The 15,361-nt window shown below is 58.2% G+C and overlaps 6 protein-coding genes across 6 annotated transcripts; 3 read left to right on the forward strand and 3 right to left on the reverse strand.

Annotated features, from left to right (window-relative positions):
• Positions 1 to 149: 149 nt before the first annotated feature.
• TRAVEDRAFT_50667 (nucleotide excision repair TFIIH subunit) lies at positions 150 to 507 on the reverse strand (the record flags this gene model as incomplete). The annotated part of the gene is made up of 4 exons (XM_008043014.1): positions 150 to 179; positions 233 to 365; positions 421 to 436; positions 492 to 507. The coding sequence occupies 4 exons, from the start codon at positions 505 to 507 to the stop codon at positions 150 to 152; spliced, it is 195 nt and encodes a 64-aa protein (XP_008041205.1).
• A 201-nt stretch (positions 508 to 708) lies between these two features.
• On the forward strand, positions 709 to 2,514 carry TRAVEDRAFT_172153 (ribose 5-phosphate isomerase). Its single transcript, XM_008043459.1, has 11 exons — positions 709 to 828; positions 969 to 1,078; positions 1,134 to 1,219; positions 1,271 to 1,289; positions 1,349 to 1,429; positions 1,485 to 1,581; positions 1,638 to 1,718; positions 1,776 to 1,827; positions 1,884 to 2,075; positions 2,140 to 2,394; positions 2,444 to 2,514. The coding sequence occupies exons 1-10, from the start codon at positions 791 to 793 to the stop codon at positions 2,329 to 2,331; spliced, it is 948 nt and encodes a 315-aa protein (XP_008041650.1). The 5' UTR covers positions 709 to 790; the 3' UTR covers positions 2,332 to 2,394; positions 2,444 to 2,514.
• A 1,075-nt stretch (positions 2,515 to 3,589) lies between these two features.
• Positions 3,590 to 4,981, forward strand: TRAVEDRAFT_22508 (uncharacterized protein; the record flags this gene model as incomplete). Its single annotated transcript, XM_008042720.1, has 4 exons — positions 3,590 to 3,682; positions 3,739 to 3,830; positions 3,885 to 3,962; positions 4,015 to 4,981. The coding sequence occupies 4 exons, from the start codon at positions 3,590 to 3,592 to the stop codon at positions 4,979 to 4,981; spliced, it is 1,230 nt and encodes a 409-aa protein (XP_008040911.1).
• A 1,362-nt stretch (positions 4,982 to 6,343) lies between these two features.
• Positions 6,344 to 9,261, forward strand: TRAVEDRAFT_129575 (uncharacterized protein; the record flags this gene model as incomplete). Its single annotated transcript, XM_008043460.1, has 5 exons — positions 6,344 to 6,850; positions 6,903 to 7,862; positions 7,912 to 8,315; positions 8,378 to 8,542; positions 8,595 to 9,261. The coding sequence occupies 5 exons, from the start codon at positions 6,344 to 6,346 to the stop codon at positions 9,259 to 9,261; spliced, it is 2,703 nt and encodes a 900-aa protein (XP_008041651.1).
• Positions 9,262 to 11,017: 1,756 nt separating this feature from the next.
• On the reverse strand, positions 11,018 to 11,761 carry TRAVEDRAFT_84299 (HET-domain-containing protein; the record flags this gene model as incomplete). Its single annotated transcript, XM_008043461.1, has 2 exons — positions 11,018 to 11,476; positions 11,645 to 11,761. Coding segments are annotated over 2 exons (576 nt in total), but the record flags the coding sequence as incomplete, so codon positions are not given.
• A 700-nt stretch (positions 11,762 to 12,461) lies between these two features.
• TRAVEDRAFT_128689 (uncharacterized protein) lies at positions 12,462 to 15,361 on the reverse strand (the record flags this gene model as incomplete). The annotated part of the gene is made up of 7 exons (XM_008043462.1): positions 12,462 to 12,744; positions 12,805 to 13,024; positions 13,072 to 13,275; positions 13,337 to 14,330; positions 14,393 to 14,462; positions 14,520 to 15,149; positions 15,222 to 15,361. 7 exons carry the CDS (start codon positions 15,359 to 15,361, stop codon positions 12,462 to 12,464), a joined length of 2,541 nt encoding a protein of 846 aa, XP_008041653.1.

Consider the following 15,361-nt stretch of genomic DNA (forward strand, 5'->3'; position numbering starts at 1 on the left):
AGTGGGCGGATGTGGCACCGGTTCTCGAGAAAATTTGATGTTGTATAGGCGTTAAGTGAGGGCGTAGGTCGGGGATACGTACATCGCGGACACATCCGAGGAGAACGCAAGAACATCGTCAGGACATCGGACATACGGTCGCTTCTCAGTCACTCAAGGCTGTATGTGTTCTTTTCGAGCTTTAAAGGGTATCAGGCCCATCGCAGGAGTTAGATGCACAAATCGGACGTACCTCCGCCTCGAGCTCGCGTCTCACACGATACTCCTCATCGGCCTTGATCACGACATGAAAGTCATCCAGATCCTCGATGATGAAGTTCTCCTTCTCGTTCAGCGTGAGCAGAATCTGCTTCACGGCCGAATCACTGGCACAGATAGACGGTTTGAGTTGTGATATGCGCGCCGGACGATCGCACAAACCAGGTGAGAAGCACGCCTGCATTGTGAGAAGCGGTAAGCGGCACCGCGGGGAGACCGGCCCTGGGACGTACCTCGTATCGCCTTCATGCTCCTGCGCAGTGTCTGGGCGGTTCCCAGGACGGCTCAGTACCGGTAGTCACGGCGAACGTGGTGGACGGAGACAAGACGCGATTGGCGCCACGGCGCCGCGGCGCCCGCTGCCTTGCATGACCGAGGCGGCACGGGACATCGGAGGTCAGGGTGAGAGAGCGCAGGGCAGACCGGGTATTTCATGGTCAACGCCCACGTCTTCGGCCGTCTCTGTCATAACATACCCCCCGCTCGACTTGCCAGCCAGCGAGGACCGTTTTCACGAAGGAGCAGCTCCAAGATGCCGATCCCGCCAGCACTGTTGACCCCGAACATGTCGTGAGTCGCCCCCGCGAGCGTCCCCCGCACGTCGATCAGCTCGACGGAGCGTCCCCTCAAATTTCACTCATGTTGTCATCTCCCCTCATCCCCGCCGTCCGCATCGACGACTCGTCGACCCTCCACTCGCGCTGGCACAGGACGCCCACCGATGGGGTGTACCCGCAGCCTCTCCGGCCAACTCTGGCTGGCCAGAACACCAAATACATCACAACGAGCACACCACTTCTCCAGCCTCTCCCGCCAAAAGGTCAGCATCAAATGACTCCGAAATTAAGCAGGCGGGGCTGATCCGTGTGAGCTAGTTGCTCCGTCGTCTTCTTCCGTCGAAGGCTCGAAGCGTCTAGCGGCTTGGACTGCGGTCGACCGACACATTCACCCCGAGCATAAGGTATGTTTTTCTTCGTGACATTGCGCCCTGGGCTCAAACACCTGCTGCAAGGTCATCGGGATCGGCTCTGGTAGGGCAAGTTATGACAATTTTTCTGACATGTTTATTCACGTTTTTGCCATGACTCAGGCTCCACCGTGCCGTATGTCGTCGAGCGCATAGTGTCCCAGGGCAGGGCCATGAACAAGGACCGAGTCTTCATCCCGACTAGTACGCATATAGCAACTCACGTTGATACGCGAGGCTGAACTCTCTCAACTTGCAGGCTTCCAATCCAAGGAGCTGATCGTGAACGGGCAATTGCTCCTGGGTGATGTCGATCAGTACCCTGTCATCGACGTCACTATAGACGGAGCAGATGAGTGCGTCTGGCCAGCTCAAACCACGTATGCTCGCGGGGCTCACCATATACTTTTAGAGTCGACCTTGACCTGAACTGCATCAAGGGCGGAGGTGGTTGCCACCTTCGCGAGAAGGTGCTCGCGGAAGCTGCAGACACGTACGTCAAGCTCGTAAAAGCTGTCTCTATGCGCTTAGGGACTCACAATGTGGACAGTTTCATCCTCGTCGCGGATTACCGCAAGAACTCCAACGTACTTGGCACCATGGTGAGCAAAACGAGCCTCTCACCATTTCGCCTGCCGAGTTAACCTCCCGCGTGCAGTTCAAGCAGGGTATTCCAATCGAGGTCGTACCGTTCGCGTACACCAAGATTCTGCAGAACTTGCACCTGCTCGGTTCGCCTAAGGCCGTGCTCCGCATGGCGAAGGCGAAGGCAGGCCCCGTAGTGTCCGACAACGGCAACTTCATCATCGACGCTCCTTTCCCCGAAGAGATGATGAAGGACCCGTACACGGTAAGCAATTGTGGCTTACACCCCTGCTGTTAGTCGTGACGCTGACCTGTCCAATGTCACCCAGCTTTTGACTCGCATCAAAATGCTCACGGGCGTCGTCGAGGTGGGCCTGTTCTGCCACATGGCGAAGGCCGCGTACTTCGGCAACGCGGATGGCAGCGTCACGATCAAGTTCCACGACGGGCAGGTGGAGCAGGTCCAGGCGGACAAGAGCCCGCTCATAGAGAAGCCCCAGGAACAATTCCAGTCGCTTTGAATGCTCTCAAAGCGCATATCCCCGGCGGTATGACGACGAAGATGACGACAGAGGAATAGACAGGTGAGTGCGCCCGGGCTATGCGGTGGTTGTATGCTCATGGATACAGAAGTATGCTACCTGTATTCTAGCCGGCCGATTTGTATATTTGCCCTGTTTTGAATACATGGACTTTCCGGAATCAGCTACTGCAGGCGTCGGCAAGCGCGTACGCGATACGACTATGCGTGCATCAGCACCCGAGGACGCAGACATCGCTGTGCAGACAATGCGCAATGTCTACGTCCAGGTCAGGCAGCTAGCAGCTCGAGATGTGCGTGAACGTGCACATAGTCTATGCACTCTTTGACACCTTTTCACAGCTTGGTTGCCATGCACTGGTCGTACACGCTGTGCTTTGACTGTTCTTAGTCCAGAACGTGGCGCTTTGTTGGTCAAAGAGTACCGCGACAAGTGGCTCAAGCCTCGAGGCCGAACTGCAGCTGCGAGCTGGAAGCGCCAGAAGAAGCGCCCAAGTCATGTGCAGACTTGCTGCCCGTCGCGACGGCCTGAGGGTGAGCCTCTGAGCCACTTGGGTTAGTGACCTGAGTAGCTAATAGCTTACAAGTTTTTGTAGTGAAGAAAGGGGTCATCTTCGCGCTATAATCGAAATTAGATGACGTGAACGTTCAAGCTAGGTCTCAGGCCTTAGCAGGTAGCCCTGCTGGAGGTCTCGTCGCCGTGGACATGCAGAACGCCGACGGTGCAAGGACAGAACGTCGAGGACGAGAGGCGGGAAGGCAAACATCGACATACAACGTCGCTCGGGGCGGGCCTCCCGGTGAGCCTCTCACATATGCCAAATCCAGTAGGCCCGAGCCACTGAGCCACTGACAAACACGCAACAGCAGGAGGTGAGCCACTCGCACTTCCTTCCCAGGAAGGACATGCGTCGGGGTGGCGCGCTGAGCCTCCCCCCCATGTATGCCGCTGTTTACACGAAGTTGACATTCCTGGCGAAAAGCAATCCGCCACACTAGCGCGCTAGCAAAAGCAATCCATCAAGCAATCCGCCTCCTCATGGGCCTTCGACCCTCAGTATAAATGGGTGGGGGGCAGGGCGGTAGGACAACCCATCCCCCGACCCCCCCAGTCGAGCCTCCCGCCTCAGAAACGCCCTCCCGCCCTTCCTGAGCCACCTCCCCTCCCCGCACACACTATCCCCTCCTCATACTTCATCCATACCCTCCTCCTACCTATCCCACTCTACTTCGCAGAAATGGCTCGTACCACCAAGTCATCCAATGGCTCCGCCCCCGTCAAGAAGACCACGACGCCTGCTGCCCCCGTTCAGAAGATCAAGACACCAACTGTATGTGGCTAGTCCACCTTCTTCTCCTCTCATACTGACTGGAATGCTCTCATCAGGCGCCCCGATGCCGTTACCCAGGATGCGGGTACGCCTCGTCGCGAGTGCACGACCTGAAGAGACATTTCCTTACCCACTTGGATAGACCAGGGTGCGTTCTCTCCTTCCTGCTGGCAAGAGCTCGCTCATCAACTCCCCGTTACAGCAAATACAAGTGCCCCTTCCCCGGTTGCTCTCACACCACGAAGCAGAAGTCAAATATGAAGCCACACATCGCCATACAGTGAGTCTTTTCCTTAGCATCATGCACGGCCATCATGCTCATCTTGCCTCAGTACTGGCCAACGTCCGGACAAGTGTCCTCACCACTGGATCGATGAGTTCGGTGTCGTATCTCGCTGCTCGGCGGCGTTCTCCGACCCCTCTGGGCTCCTGAGGCACCGCAAGCGCCTCCACGGCTACGTTGTTGGGTCGCGCGCCAAGCTGGAACCCAGGTTCCGCTCGGTCGCCGACCAGGAGGATGACAGGGATGTGAACGCGCTTGCTTTGAGCCTAAAGCTTACGGTCCCAGCTGCGACCAAGGAACTAAAGAAGCGGCGCATGGCCGGGATTTACGACGTGCCTGCCCCTCCGTCCGCGTCCTCTCCCTCCCCTGCGTACCCGTCCTCCATGGAGCCGATCTGCGAGCCGGTCGCAGGACCCTCGTCGAGCAACTTCGCCCAGAGCATGTCTCCTGTCAAGCACGAACGTTCACTCAGCCCCACCCTCGCCAATCTTGCTGCCGACATGGGCCTAGAGCTGAACAGCGAAGACTTCGACTGCTCCTTCGACGACGAGCCTCAGCTCGCCGCGTCCAACGTCGACAGCTGGCAGCTGCAGCAACAACAGTACCAAGGACAGAACTTCGGCAATGTCATGGCCCCAGACTTCCTTCTGTCAGGCCAGGACCCCGGCCAATACCTGAACTCATCAAACGACTGGTCGGTCGCTGGCGCCCCCGGAGCTGCCTGCGCGCCGCAGCCCGCGATGGACTGGAACATGCAGAACTGGGCGCAGTCGCTCGTCGTCCCGCCCTTGGATCCGAACATGGGCTTGGGCATGGGTGTGGGCATGTGCGCGCCGAACCCGATGGCGTACGACACCCCGGCGCTCCCGTCTGCGAACTCGCTCTATGGACAGACGTCGCCGAGCTGGAACGAAAGCTACTACGACCAGTTCTCGTCGGACAGCTCCTCCATCGCGTCCTCGCCATCGGCGAACAGCATGGACTACCTCGACGACTTTATGCGCCGCACTGCGTGAGCGCTGTCCTCGCGGATGTCGCCCTTCACCGTTTGCATTTCCGTCTCCGTCTCTGTCTCTCGCATCTCTCTTCCCCTCTGCGCTCTTCTCTTCTCGACATCTCTCCTCTTCTCTTCTCGACATCTCTCCTCTCCTCTTCCTCGACATCTCTCCTCTCCTCTTCCTCGACATCTCTCCTCTCCTCTTCCTCGACATCTCTCCTCTCATCTTTCTAGGCATCTCTCCTCTCCCCTTCCTCGGCATCTCTCTCTCCTCTCAGCATCTTTCCTCTCCTCGACATCTCACATTATTTCTCTGCATCGCGCATCTTTCCCGCCTCCCATTCGCATCTCGGCATTGTTTCCGTCCCGTTCCCAGCCTCCGCATAGTGCACTTCGGACTCTTATTATAGATAATTTAGAGTACCTTTCGTGTCTCTCCGCCTTCGCTAGGTGGGGAATCTTCTCGTTATTTCCCTGTGCTTCTACCGGATGTATCTGTATCGTGGATCGGATGTCTCAATGCATGGTCCCCTGGACCTGCTCTCTGTTCTAAACTCTGAACGCGTGCTTCAATCACTGTCCGACGTCGAGCGTAAGGATGAGTAGCAGTCTCCTTCAGATTTGAGAGGTATAGATTGTAGATCCACGTGGCTTGGCACTCCGGCTGTGTCCGAGTGGCTCAATCGTGGCAAGCGAACGTACGTTACGCGTACGTCCATCTCTTCCTTCCCCCACAATCACAAACTGAGCGGCGCATAATCATGTTTGTACAGATACTGTACTCAAGCCAAACATACCCTACGGCGCACCCCGATTGTATTATCAGGACGCTGTATTCATCAAGAAACTACCAAGGTTATCGCGCTTTCTGACCTCATGATCTTCTCGAACTCTTCGCGGCGACTTCTTCAACGTGGAACACACCGACGGCCCGCACTGCGGGACGATAACGTATTCTACGGCCCGTCGTAGAATGACCTAGCTCGCGCACGGCTCAGATGACGGTTCAGCCGGTGGAGGTTCGTCTTCCCTTCTACCGAAACTCATGTTGCTCATGGCTATCTCTGAGCGTGTGTGCTGATTGCAGTAGCGAGCGACCATATCATGGTTGCTGTACGTCGTGGAGAGATCTTATGCTAGCCCTAGACGGTCCGCTTGCACGGCTCTAGGTCTGGCGCATGACTGGTGCTGACTTGTTGATGGAGTGGCTCACATTACCTGCACCGCATCGTGCTCGGTGAATCATGGCGAAGAAGCATCTCCGCCATGCGGTACAGTACCTGGATGAAGGCGGCACGTCATTGCAGGGTGCGCTATATATTCAACGTCGTAGCGAGGACAGTCCTAACGTTTTGCCATCGCAGAAGTACTTGCTGTCACCATGCGTACGCTTCACGCCGTCTGCATCTCTGCGCTCTGTCTCGTGCGGATCTGTACCGCCCAGTCTGGCACGCTCGGCCTCCAAAATGGCTTCTTGAGTTTCGACACGCCTTCCTTCAGCGTCCAGCTCGTGAAGGATTCTCAGACGCTGTACTCATTGAACGCCTCTGGGTTTGACTTTATTCCTGCGGACGTCATGGCTCAACGGCAGTCGAACGGGAACTACCACCTCGGCGATCTCACATTCCGCGCGAGGGTAGTAGGCTCATCGGCCTGGACGAGCGGCGACACCTCAGCCCAGAGACGTAGCGTCGCCCCATTGAATGTCACTGGAAGTACGCTTGCGGCGGCGAACTTGTCGCCGACTCTACCTAGCAGCTCCCTGTTGAACATCACTCGCCGATGGGTCATGAACAACAACGAGCTCGAGCTTCTTTTTGATGTCACCAACTCACAAAAGCAGGCGGTCGAGATCGGCGCCTTGGGAGCTCCGTTGGAGTTCAATAATGTGAGTATACCTGAATTGGTTCTTCGAAAAACAACGCTGAGTGGTCTTGCAGATCTTCACAGGTCGGACCGCTGCTCAGACCAACGAGCTTTGCAGCCTGTTCGATCCCTATATCGGCCAGGATGCAGGATACGTACAGGTGACCCCTTTGCTGGGCACGCTTCCGCCCCTGCTCGTTCTCCCCGCTGGGAAGTCTCCCCTCGAAGGATGGCGATTCCTCCCCGAGGACACCTCTACGTCCTTGGGTTACCAGTCGCAGACCTTCGAGGGCCTCTACGAGTGGCAGTTCCACACGCTCGCCTATGCGCAGAACGAGTGGAAGAACGTTACGCCCTGGAACGCCCCTACCTCCGCAACCCTGCAGCCTGGACAGACTCGGACGTACGGCCTTCGTTTCGTCTTGGCGCCCTCCATCCGAGGCATCGAGAGTGCGTTGCAGACAGCGAAGCGCCCGGTCGCCGTCGGCATTCCTGGCTATATTCTGCCATCCGACCAGCCCGGGAAGCTATTCCTCAGCTTCTCGTCCGCCGTCAGCTCCATCTCCGTCAGTCCCGCAGGTGCCCTCTCCTGGACCAAAAACACCGACGCGCAAACGTCCGCCTGGGTCGGCTACACCATCACCGGCCACACATGGGGACGTTCGCGCCTCACGATCACGTACGCCGACGGCACCATCCAAACCGTCCACTTTTATGTCACGCATGCGGCCGTGCAGGCCATTGCAGATCTTGGAAACTTCTTGACGACGGAGTCTTGGTTCGACGACCCTTCGGACCCCTTCAACAGATCGCCCTCGGTCATCAGCTACGATCGCGAGGTGAACGCCGTGGTGAAGGACGATCCGAGGGCATGGATCCCAGGGTTGAGCGACGAGGCTGGTGCGGGGTCGTGGCTTGCGGCTTCGGTTAAGCAGTTCGCGCAGCCCAATGTCGCGGAGGTCGCCAAGATGGAACAGTTCGTCAACGAGACGCTTTGGGGATCTATTCAGAATCCCGATGGCTCTGTGAAGAAGGTATGCCTGCACTACGGTTCCTGACACTCCACACTCACGCGCGTCACAGGCCGTCTACTTCTACCAACCTGCGCTCGTGCCCAACTATGACTACCCTTCGTCTATCTTCTGGGGAAACTGGTGGTCGTGGAACCAGGCAGCGTCCTACGCGACGGACCGGGCTTACGACTACGTGCACGTCATCGCGGCGTACTGGTCTCTGTATCGCGTTGCGCGCAACTACCCCAGCCTCGTCAAGACAAACACGTGGGAGTGGTACCTCAACCAGGCCGTCATGACGGTGGCGAGCATGACGAACGGAAGGGTGGGGTACGCCGACGACGGCTTGATGGAGGAGACGGTCATCCGGTACCTGTTGGACGACGTAAAGAGGGAGGGCTTGACGGCGAACGCCACACTCATCGAGAGCCGTATGCGAGCTCGTGAAACCATCTGGGCAGGCGAACGGTACCCGTAAGTAGCGAGAAGCAGAAGGACTCGTGGCGTAGAACTGACGGCGAGGGCGACGTTTCTAGATTCGGTTCCGAGATGGCCTGGGACTCCACCGGTCAAGAGGGAGTGTTTGCGTGGGCCACATACTTCAACGATACGACCACCGCTCTCAACACGCTCAACTCCATTCTTGCGTACCAACCCACGGTACCGCACTGGGGTTATAATGGCAACGCTCGGCGATACTGGTAAGGCTTCCTATTGCCCCTTCAACTTCGGCATCGACTGACACACGCCCAGGGACAACGTGTACGGCGGAAAACTGCAGCGCATCGAGCGGCAAATCCACCACTACGGCAGCGGCCTAAACGCCATCCCGCTCATCTCCCAATTCCGCGCGACGCCCTCCGACTTCTACCTCCTGCGCATCGGCTTCGCCGGGCTCAGCGGCCCGCTCTCGAACATCGACCAGGGCGGGTTCGCGGCCGCGTCCTTCCACTCCTTCGCGGACACGCTCAAGTGGGACGGGTACTCGGGCGACTACGGCCCGAACTTTGTCGGGCACGCGCTCGAGATGGGCACCTACCTCGTCGACCACCCCGACTTCGGCTGGCAGGCGTTCGGCGGGAGCGTGCTCGCGACGACGCCGACGGTGCGCGTGCAGATGCTCGACTCGCTGCGGCGCCGCGTGTTCGTTGCGCCCATTGGTGCGTGGCTCAGCCTGGACGCGGGCGCGTTTGAGGAGGTCGACTTCGACCCGGCGAAGAAGTCGGTGACTTTGTCTATCGGCGCTGCTGCTCCTGGGGTGTCTGGGGCGGCGGCTGCGCCTGCTGCACGCCTCGTGGTGGCTAACACCGCGCAGAATGGTCTGGGGGTGCTGAAGCCAACAACAACCCTCAAGCAGGACGCAGGCGCGTGGGTGATACCGTTCAGCGGTGGGAAAGCTTCGGTTACGCTCACGCTCTGAGACTTCGCCAAGAAAATGTTGCACGTGTAGTGTTCAACCAGTCCATCTGCTGTGGAAACCATTCTCAGTACTGAAGGTTGTTATAGCGCGATTAGGTGTAAAATTAGCGCGTGGTTAACCTGCAATCCCACTAGTCTCCCTCACCCCGACTGTTTGCCTAGATACCTGTATAGCCAATATAGGAGTTCTCTCTGGCTTTCTGATCTTAGAAGTCCTAGTAGAAGAATGTCAGAAGGGTTTGAAAGCGGATTGCGGCTGCATGGAGTCCGTGAACGTACCACTGTGCTAGTGGATCGTGCCTACGCTTCCCCAGTTCCCCCAGTCTCATTCCCAAGACAATCTTCTTCAGCCGACGCCAACCCGTGTGTGGCGGCGTCCTCTGGACTCGGAGGACATCGCTTTCTGGAGGATAAGAGAATGTGATGTCCATCGTGTAATCCTGAAGCTTGCGGCGTGCCGCGGGATCCCCTACGGCTTGGACTGCAAGGGGGGTACTTGACGTCCAGAACATCACGTTCATCCGTATCCTGCAGGCGATAGACTCCAGATCGTACATCCTTTCGCTCCAATGCGTGTTACCGAGGGGTGATATTTCTGCCCAGCTGTTCTGCCATACATCGAGCCCGTTCTCGTTGTACGGGCCCAACGGTGTAATTGCCGCGATGTCCGTCGTAGGTCCACGGGAGATCATCTGCCCTCCAAAAACGGCTACTCGCAAGTGCTGTTTCAAGTATTCGTCTTCGGTGGCCCACTCTTCATTGTCCACGCACTCTAGCAGGTGGACGGTGATCCACAGCCCTCGTCCATCGTCGCGGAGGATGCGCATAGAAAGAGCGTCGCTGTGGGGAGCAAGCATACCTGCAGGAGTCCTCTCCTGAACGTCGAGGCGAAATCCCCAGTCATTAGCATGCTGGTGGAGCCAAGGAGGGACGCCGACGTTGAAGGTTGTGGTTGGCGAGGTATCGGCGGAGAAGTGTGTCGTATCATCATAAGGTGTCCAGTTCGGCACCTCCCTTCGGGGGTCACCTACTCGAATCCATATCTCTCGGGCGCGAATTGGTGTCCATTTCCTACGGAAGACTCCAATCAGACCAGGGTCGATGTAGACCACACGGATGTCTGGACGGAGGTCATTAGGAGATCCGAAGAATTCGAGTGGAGATGTGGCGTCGGCGGCGAAATGATGTCTGTGGGGGCATGAGAACGGGCCGATCCGGTAACCTTCAGAGTGGGTTTGCCGCGGTGAAAGTGGGTGATATGGGCTTATGACAAGGCCGAGAAAACGCCCGTCTATATCTTGGCAAGCTAGGAGAGCGATGGAGCACTGGCAGCCGTCGAAGAGAATGCCGAGGGGGAGGATGGGGAGTTGTGCGCGAAGGCCGAGAGGAGTAATAGAATATCCGCCGGAGAGAGCGGAACTCCAGCTAGGAATGGATTCGTTGCCTCGTAACGTATGGGAGTCCATTGCGTTAGCTGCTGCGCAATCGGCGAAGAAGGCAGGAGAGATTGCGAGCAGGGGGGAGAGTGATTTTGGCGGAGGAGTTTGATGCACCAAGCGGGACCTATTACGCATACGGTCGTAGAGTGGACGTATGTCGAATGGGAAGGGCCGGGGAGCATTTGCGGGGCGTAGCACAGCAGAGAGGCCCCATGCGAACAGACTCTGATCCAATGTCTTTTTGAAAATCTCTTCCTGAAGTCTGGTAAACGCGTTGCGACCTTCGCCGTAGATGGTGGGCAAGTGTATGCCAAAGATGCCCAGCAAACAATAGGCCTCGTCCTCAAGCCTGGTAGTCTCTCGCCGTGACGCCCACGACATTCGCACCGCAACGCAGACCGATTGCATGTCGCGTCGACCAGTCAGGACGTCGCTCGCGATTCCCGTAGTTTCCTCTATCTCTTGGCACAGCGACGTCTTGGTACCGAGCGACGTCTGCCAGTCGCTGGACAAGAAGACGACTCGGTCCGGGAAAAGGAGCTCTTGCAGTGTCCATCCTCTCGTAAACCACTTGCAGCGCCGGAAACGAGAGCCTAGTCTCCGTGGATTCTCTTGAGCGTCGACGTCGTGGAGGTACACGTAGCAAACGTCGGCCTTCGCATACCATTCGCCCATAGAGTTGATCGCCTCGGAGAGCTCGGCGCTGCTCGTCTTGTCGATGCAACAGGTGTCGACCCAGATGTAGCGGTACCCGTTCGCACTTGCAAACGCACAGCACTTGATGAGTTTATCCGCAATCTTCGTCTTAGTGGAAGACAGGTTTCCGTGAGGGTCGACGCCCAACACGCGGCACTCCTCCTGAAACTTGATGAGGTCCTGATGTTGGCAAATGATACGACGCTGTCAATCCGCACCATGAATCATGCCATGGGCATTTGGACATACCTGCAGCGTCGATTCAGACCCGGACATCCAAACGTGCGACAAAATAGCGTAAGGTGGACATCGGGTAGCATCCGGAAATTCATGAAGCTCGAGAGTTGTAGTATCCAGAAGGCGCATGCTCCTGCGAGGTTGTTCGACCAGTACGACTTCTCCCGGGTCTTTATAATGGGCGTACAGTATACTAGCGACCACGACGGCGAGGGGACGAGGGAGGGAGGAAGGCAAGGCGCAACCGGTATATGCTGGCGGGAATAAGTAACGCTACTAGCACAGCCGCGGCCTCGAGTGATGCACAGTCGGCGGTATTTGCGCATTAGCACAGGTGCCTTCTGACCAATTCCCACCACCAGTGTCTTGTGAGACTCGAATGGCGCGTGTAGCCTCGGGGAAGCGGAGGGTGCATCTTCTCGGACGAGAGCAAGAACTGACGAAAGCCAGCGAAAGCCGCCGTCGTTCCTTCTTGCGCCGCCAGCGCATCGTGTGACGGTCACATCATAGCAAGCGCATGTCTCGTTTTGGAAGCGGCGGCGGGCGTCGGGCGGGGATGCACGTCGACCGCAGAGGTCGACGGTCCTACACAGAATGATCACTTCGTAGTACCAGCCCGGCAAACAAGGAGCTGATCGAGAAAAAAAACGACGCCGTTGCTACGTACGGAACAAGACTACGAGATACAAAGCATGTTGCACAGGAAAATACACTGCAGCAGTCGCAGAAAGCGGAGCACAACCAGACACTTCACAGCAGCACATGCCCTACCCTACGCTCCCCAACCTAATCCTCAACCCCTCTGTCCGCGTCGGCCCAGCCGGGACATTCACGGCGACAACGCGCCCGCAGGCCCAGTGCCCGCAGGAGACGCCCCAAGGTGATAGAACCCATTCGTCTGGTGATCCAGCCCGCCGAGGTCCGGCGACGCGAGGATCGAGCTCATGTCCAGCGCAGGGTCCGAATTCAAGAACGCCATGATGTCCGCCGTCGACATCCCCACCCCGCCCGCGCCCACGCCCGGGTCCGGCGGCAGGATGTTCATCGGCGACGGGCCCCCGGTGTCCATGAACGCAGACATGCCCTGTGCGCCCCCCGAGAGCCCGAACGCGCTTGGGGGCATCGGCTGGCCCATGCCTGGCTGCTGCTGATTTGGCTGCGGGACGGAGAACGGCTGTGCGGCGGAGCGCGGGCTGCCCCCGAGGTGGTCGAGGAACGCGTCTGTGGGCTGGTAGTCCTCCGGGCTGCCGTGGTGCGAGGGCGAGTCGCCCGAGCCTGCCGGGGACCGCGCGTTTGACGATGCCTTTTTGCGTACGGGGCGGACCCAGGGTGGCCGAGTGCTCGATGGTGCGCCGTCTTGCGGGCGCGGTGTCTCGAGGGGTATTTGTGTGACTACGCAAATATCAGCAGGTGTAGGCCAAGGGCGTCGATGCACTTACTGCGACAGAACTCTTCCATAAGGTCTCCGGATCGTTGTCCGCAGATGTAGCGGCCGCTGAAGCGTCTTAAAAGACCCACACATGAGCGCAGGGCATCCAATGCAGGGGGGATAAGGGGCCGTAACGAGTCTGAGTGACAGTTGAGGAGCATCGCGACCAATGTGCGTCCAGCCGCGGTCAACTGGTGGATAACATGGACACCATCTGTACGAGAATTTGTCAGATATAACTCGCCACAACTTTTGAGACAGCGCTGCAGACTCACAGTAAGTCATCAAGCCCTTTGCAGCAATGTGCAAATGCGACGAGATGATCTGCAGCGCACACGAGTGCGCCGCGCGCATCGCCTCGATCTCCGCCTCGCCCTGGTCCGAGTCCGGTACATGGTTATGCATGCGCTCCGCGACGTTCTCCGAGAACCGGTGGCGGTAAATCAGCATGCGCACGTACTGCTCGACGCAGTGGATGCGCTCCGCCTGCGTGACGCGGATCACGTCGTTGCTCGTCATCGTCTCGACCGAGTGCGCCCAGTGCGCGGGCACCGCGCGCGCGATCTCGTCCAGCAGCGCCTCCTCCTCGCGCAGCTCCTTCCCGCGCCGGAAGCCCGTGAGCACCGCGGACGCGCGCGCGAGGAACGGCGAGCCGTCGCCCGGGCGCGACGGCGGGACGTCGATCACGGACTCGAGCACGATGAAGAGCCGCACGCAGCTCACGAACGCGCTCAGCCGGCTCTCTGTCTCGGGGGGCTGCATGCCGACGCCGTCGCGCGTGATGAACTCGTCGTCGACGATCGTCGGTTCGCCGACGTCGCAGTCCCGTAGCCGCAGCATTGGCGGCCGGCCAAAGTGCGCGCTCGCCTGCTTGTCCCACAGGTAGACGCACCAGAACGTCCGCTTCCGCACCTCGTCCTCAATCGGGTCGAAGAGGTCGTAGTCATCGGAGGACCGATGGAGACCCGCGTCGAAGGACATCGTCACGGACTCGGCAAGCAGTGCAAACGCCTTCGAGAGCTTCCCAAGGCCAACCGCGTATACACCGGCTATAAAGACCGACTGAATGGTGTACAGCGTGGGTTTGTCCGCGCCAGGCAACGTCCGCAATCGCAGATAGAGATCGAACCATTGTGTGCCCGCGCTATTGCTGTCATTTGGGTCCGCGCGCACGCGCGGGTCGTCGATGTGTCTTGAAGATAAGCAGCATATGGCGACGATGAAAGCAGCAAAGCCTGGCTCGCCCCATTTCCGGGGATTGCCATAGTCCTGCGAGCCGTAGTGTTCAATCACATGTTACGGCAATGGAATAGAAGCCCGGAATGACCCACCGCTAGAAAACTTGGAACATGCAGGAAGGGCATGAGGTAGTATGACGTCGACAAGTAACATTGAACAAGGCTACGCGAATGCAAACGCGAGTAAGTACAGCAAGGGAGACACAAGTGAAGTCCATACCTGTCCATGAGCTCGGGAACGATGAAGGTGGTGATGAGCTTCCATATATGCTCTGGATTCGTTTCCGTACGCCTCGGCTGGCGATCAGGGAACCAGTCATTTGGAGGTTGGCCATTTGGTCCCTTCCAGTGCTGTTGCTGCTGCGGAGTGGGCCCGCGATCAGGGTCTGGTTTTGTGACGACAGCATGGCGCTCGACGAGCAAATCGAGGATGGGTAGGCCGGACGTCTCGCCCTGCCAACGCGTGTATCCCTCGTCGTCGAAGTACAGGTATGAGGACGCAAGCGACATGCGCGACGTCTCCTCCGCGATGGGCTCCTGGATCATAGCACTTGAAGAAGCACCAAAGTTCATGCCTGTGCTTGGGCTTGAGTTGCGTGAGCTAGTCTTCATGGGGCCGAAGAAGGTGGAAGGGTTGATCAGGGGGTAGGCTGTCAGTGAGGGGGGTGGAACCGCGGTCGGGAAGATGTGTGTAGAGGAGGCGAAAGATGCATGCGGACTGGTGCTAGGGTCCACGGGCGACTGTGGCAGCCCCGCCCCTAGAGCCCCTGCGCCCGCGAACACTTGCGGGGGAATAGCTTGGATGAGCGTCTCAAGCTGCTGCATGCGATCCTCGAGTGTGGCGGCGCGTCTGGTTGTGCGACTACTTAGCATATACGAACACGACGCGCGATGACTCGATAGGACAGGATCGACCACTTACTTGGATTTGTGTGGGTGTGTCCGTTTGCCGGGCTCCTCAAATGTGCATGCCGAATTTGAAGAGAGGCAGGACTGGCACGGGTGCCCTTCGTCGCACTTGATCCTCCTCCGACTGCACGCAAGCACACATGCATACACCAT

Source organism: Trametes versicolor, assembly GCF_000271585.1.
Source record: "Trametes versicolor FP-101664 SS1 unplaced genomic scaffold TRAVEscaffold_9, whole genome shotgun sequence".
NCBI classification, from domain to species: Eukaryota; Fungi; Basidiomycota; class Agaricomycetes; order Polyporales; family Polyporaceae; genus Trametes; species Trametes versicolor.

Bases quoted from the DNA above. Each gene is read 5' to 3' on its own strand.
- TRAVEDRAFT_172153 (XM_008043459.1), top strand. From the start codon at position 791: ATGCCGATCCCGCCAGCACTGTTGACCCCGAACATGTC. The intron at 1,719-1,775 runs GTACGTCAAGCT...CAATGTGGACAG, and splicing joins CTCGCGGAAGCTGCAGACAC to TTTCATCCTCGTCGCGGATT. The intron at 2,076-2,139 runs GTAAGCAATTGT...AATGTCACCCAG, and splicing joins TGATGAAGGACCCGTACACG to CTTTTGACTCGCATCAAAAT.